Source organism: Elephantulus edwardii, unplaced genomic scaffold (genome assembly GCF_000299155.1).
Source record: "Elephantulus edwardii isolate Elephantulus edwardi_28Jun2011 unplaced genomic scaffold, EleEdw1.0 scaffold00129, whole genome shotgun sequence".
Taxonomy (NCBI): domain Eukaryota; kingdom Metazoa; phylum Chordata; class Mammalia; order Macroscelidea; family Macroscelididae; genus Elephantulus; species Elephantulus edwardii.
The window spans coordinates 3328494-3333632 of NW_006399879.1; the positions used below are offsets into that span (position 1 = coordinate 3328494).

Below are 5139 nucleotides of genomic sequence, written 5' to 3' on the forward strand. Positions count from 1 at the left end.
AACAACAACCAGGCCCGAGGCCCACAATGAATTTAAAAAGGTCCACCCATGTTTCAGGTTCCCATCGGTTCCCTGACCCCATGAAAACAACAGATGAGCCCTGGTGGCGCAGTGGTTAAACACCCTGTTACTAATGGGAAAGCCAGCGGGAGAAAGAGGTGGTAGTCTGTGCCTGTTATGATCCACAGCCTTGGACACCCAGAGGGGCAGGTCTCCTCTGTCCTACAGGGTCACCTCAGCAGCCCCAGGTTTGACTTTTTTTGCCAACTTTAGAGTGTGTTCTCTTAAGAGCTGTCCAGGAGAAATGCATTTCTCACTTTCACGAAACCCCAAAAAATCCATGAAGAAAAACAATCTGTGGCTGAAACGCCAAGTAATACCATGACTGTGTTTTAAGGAGTACCCAGGCTTTTAACATCCCGAAGGTACTGGCATTCTGACTCACAATCTTATAAAGCTGTCTAGTTAATCTTCAAAAAATGGATGAAAATGCAAAGTACCACGAACGACTGAAAATTAAATTTCAAATTTAAAAAGGAAAGATGTCTGTGATTAGTTTACCACAGATTTCAAACTTACGTGTTTTGAAAGTAAAACTGTCTGACAAGGAGTTTTACAGACCAAGCATTCGTCCTTTTTACCTGCAAAACAAAAGCAAACTGGAGTGTATTATAGCAAACAGAGCATTTAAAGGCAGCTAATTGTTAGGTGGTGTTTAGTGAAGAAAAGACCTGGCCACCTGTCCCTGTAATGACTGCACCCTGGGACACTCGATGGGGCAGTTCCTTCCTGTCCTGTAGGTCACTGTGTGGCATCAGAACCGGGGAATACAAGTGACATAATTAACATAGTTGCTGCGTACTGTCAAGTCAGAATGGACCCATAGCTGACCCTCTGGCCGGTCTTCAGTTAATCACACAGGAGGAGACTGTCCATCTCTCTCCCGTGGAGAAGACGGTGGGCTTTAATCATGTGCCTTTGGGATTGCAATGCAGCTTTCTTGCAATTAGAGTAAATTCAAATGTAAACTTAAGATTGTTTATTTCTGCCAAATGTGTATTTCTCAGAGGCTCTATGAAAAGTGTTATCTGAACCCTGTACTATCCTGGGTCATCCTCACAACTTCCGACACACTAGAACCCACTGCTGCAGTCACTGTGTCAGCCTATCTCCTTTAAAGACTTTCTCTCTTTTGCCGACCTTCCAAGCATTATGTCCCTCTCTAAGGAACAGCTCTCGCAACAACATGCCCAAAGTATGTGAGACGAAGCTTTGTCCTCTCTGCCTCCAAGAAGCTGTACTTTCTCCAAGGCATGTTTGTTTGTTTTTGGCACTGGGATCTTTCTTCAGCACTCTTCTCCAACACCACAGTTCAAGTGAACCAATTCTTCTGCTGTCCTCCTTATTCACTGTACAGTTCTCAGATTTCACAGTAAGTGAATGAAAAGACCATGGCCTCAGTCAGGCCCACCTTCGTCTTTAAACTTTTATCATTGCTCTTCAGTCATTTGGAGAGATCCCACACAGCAGACTTTCCCAATGTAAAATGTGTCCTATCTCCTGACTGCTGGTACCAAGTGTGTTAACCGTGGATCCAAGTAAGACGAAGTTGTTGACAATTTCAGTCTTTTCTCCAAATATGATGTTGCCTACCACAACAATGAGAATTTTTGTTTTCTTGACACTGAGATGCAATCCACAAGGACAACTTTTGTTGCTGTAGACCATCAGGTCAGAACTGACCCAGAGTTGACCATCCAGCAGGTTTTCAGAGACAGTAAATTGCACACAGGAGACTGTCCATTGTCCCATGGAGAAGCTGGCTCATTTGAACTGCACGCCTTTGGGACTGCAGTGCAGCTCCTTAAGGCTAGGTCTCCAGAGCTCCCAGCGAAGGCTCTAGACTTTGCTTTTCTGGGCCAAGCGCTTCAAGTCCTCCTCACTTTCAGCAAGCAAGGTTGTGTCACCTGTATAATGTAGGCTGCTGCTGAATCTTCCTCCAATCCTAGTGTCAACAGCGTACAGCTTCTTCAATGATTTGTAAAAGTATGGAGAGAGGATAAAACCGTAATACATTCATTTCTTAATTTTAAACCATATAGTGTTCTCTTGTTCTGTTCCCACCACAGCCTCTTGATTTGGGTACAGGTTTCACATGAGCACAATCAAACACTCAGGGATTTCTAGTCTTCTCAATATCAGCCATAATTTGTCTGTCAAATACCTCTGCATAGTCAATAAAAACACACACATCTTTCTGGTATTATCTCTTATCAGTGTGGATCCATCTAACATGGGCAATGATATTCCTGGTGGTGCCACAGCTACTTCTGAACCCAGCCTGAATGTCTGACAGTTCCCAATATATTGCTCTAGCCAGTTTTGTATGATTTTCAGCAATCGTTTGCTTGCATGTGATATTAATGATATTATTTGGTAATTTTCACATTCTGTTGGATCACCTTTCTTGGGAATAGGAACAAATATGGACCTCTTCCAGTCAGTTGGCCAGGCAGCTGTCCTCTAAATTTCCTGGCACAGACTTGAGAGCACATCCAGGGCTGTATCTATGAGCTGAAACAATGTTAGATGGATCTTGTCTGAAAGCAAAGAGTATGAGAGGAATGTCTTTCTGGCTTCACTGACTATGCAAAGGCATTTCATTGCATAGATCACAATAAATTGTGGCTGACCTTGAGAAGAAAGCAGAACACTCAACTGTGCTCATACAAAAACTATACTTGGACCTAGAGGCAGTTGTCAGAACAGAGCAAGGAAACACTGCATTGTTCAAAACCAGGAAAGGAGTGTGTCAGGGATGCATCCCATCTCCACACCTTTTAATGCAGGACAGATCATTTGGGAAGCTCAAATTTATGAGGAGGAATGTGGCATCAGGATTGGAGGAAGACTGATCAACCTATGTTATACAGATGGTACAACCTTGCTTGCTGAAACTGAGGAGGACCTTAAGCAATTACTGCAAAAGGTCAAGGACTATAGTCTTCAGTATGGATTGAAACTTAACATCAAGAAGACAAAGATTCTTTCCATTGGGCCATCTGGCAGCAACATGATGGTGAAGAAACTGAGGCTGTTAACAATTTCAGCTTGCTCAGCTCCAAAATCAACACTCTTGGCACCAGCAGTCAGGAAACCAGACAAATTACATTGGGGAAGTCAGCTGTCAGGGACCTCTCCAGAGTGCTAAAGAGCAATGACGTCAGTCTGGAGACTAAGCTGTACAGATCCAGGCCATGGTCTTCATAATCACTTGCTAGACATCAGAGAGCTGGACAATGACTAAGGACAACAGAAAAAAAAATTGATGCCTTTGAATTATAGCTCTGGAGAAGAGCACTGAACATACCATAGACTACCAGGAGAACAAATAGGTCTGTCTTGGAGAGGGCAAAACCAAGTTTTTCCTTGGATGCAAAGATTCTGAAGCTCTGTCTCATATACTTTGGGTATGTGGCCAGGAGGGACCAGTCCTTGGAGAAGGACATCATGGTTGGAAGGGTGGACGGACAGCACAGAAGAGGAAGACCCTGGATGCGATAGATTGACATGGTAACTAGGAAAATGGGATTCAGTATGTTGGCATCAGTGAGACTGGCTCAGGACAGGGCAGGCTTCAGAGCTGTTGTTCTTAGTCACAATTGAAGTGATGGCACACATACAATAACACCATCTCATCTCTGGAATACTGCACAATGTAGCCTATATTTTGGACAGAGCATTTCTTCATTCATGGAATAGATATTTTCTCAAGTTTCTGTGACGTGTAAGGCATATGTGAGGCAAATGAAGCGACTTCTAGTAATGTCTTCCACTCCTTGAAATTCTAATCATTGCCTTGGGAAATCTAGACTTGATGGTTATTAATATCTAGCTGAGAAGTTTCCTTCCCCTTATCATGAAAAAGAGTATGGACTGACAAAAGATCAAACAGGTCTGTCCTGCAGAGAGTGAAAGCAGGTTGTTCCTTAGAGGCAAGGATTTTGTCTCACAGATTTTGAGCACATGGTCAAGAGGGGCCAGCCCTTGGAGAAGGACATTATGCTTGGGAGGGTGGAAGGTCTGTGCAGGAGAGAAGACTCTTGATTAGCTAGATCATCACAGAGACTGTGGCAGTGGGGTCAGGTGTGTCTGAGACGGCGAGGTTTACGCAGGACAGGACAAGATTCAGAACCATTGTTGTAGGGCCACTGAGTCATAGTTGACTCGATGGCACACAACAACCACCTCATGCAATTTTGCCATGGTGCTGTCCTCCACTGCCATGCCCTGGACCTGGACAGCTCTTCCCTATCTCAGCTGATCAGCTCTGAGCACTCAAGAATGTTTCCCCAGGCCCTGCCACTTTCCCACGCTGTCCCAGCTCCATTTATCCTCCACCCAGTTGGGAGCCTGTGGCTGATGGTATCAATGTCGCAGCTGCCTCATTCCTTGTCTTTCCACGGACACACCCAGACAAGGTCCAAAGCCAGGCAAACCCAACTGTTGTCTTCTCTTGTGGGCCAAGGCAGCCAACAAGTGGACAGAAATAGAGCATAACACACAAAGGGATGGACAAGGTCATGGATTCCAATGGTGCCGAAGCACCATCACAAGAAATATGCAGATTGTAGCAGATAGTGGATGTGTATACATACAGTTACATTCCATTATTTTGGGGGAGTGACTTTTAAAAATATTTCCCTGTGTGGGATGTTCACAAAGGATCCCTACAATTATCAATGGAGGGGGGAAAAGGCCTTCAGTCATGACTCACCTTAAGTCTTTCAGCCCTCTCCTCTACACTTACCTAACATAGAAAAAATTTACCCTCTTTCCTGCCTCTGAGGTGTCATCTTCCTCCGCTCACCACCCCTCACCTGTTATGTGCCATCAAACCACTTGTAACTCAAAGCAACGCTTTATACAAGAGCCCTAAACCCTGCTCTGTCCTGTGCCAGTCTCACCGTCTCTGACAAACCTACTCCTGCCACCCCAATCACTGAACTGATTCATCTCATCACGGGTCCTCCTCTCCTGTGCTGTCCTTCCACCCTCCCAAACATGATGTCCCTCTCCAAGGACTTGTCACTCCTTGCAACATGCCCAAAGTACATCAGACGAAGCTTCAGAATCCTT

At 44.7% G+C, this 5139-nt stretch overlaps 1 protein-coding gene across 1 annotated transcript in view; it reads right to left on the minus strand.

Moving 5' to 3' along the window:
* RNF212 (ring finger protein 212) overlaps positions 1-5139 on the minus strand; it is a 142134-nt gene that overhangs the window by 19630 nt on the left and 117365 nt on the right. The window contains exon 3 of the mRNA XM_006893646.1: positions 580-641. Within this exon, the coding sequence (XP_006893708.1) occupies positions 580-641 (62 nt within the window). The remainder of the gene's footprint in view (positions 1-579; positions 642-5139) is intronic.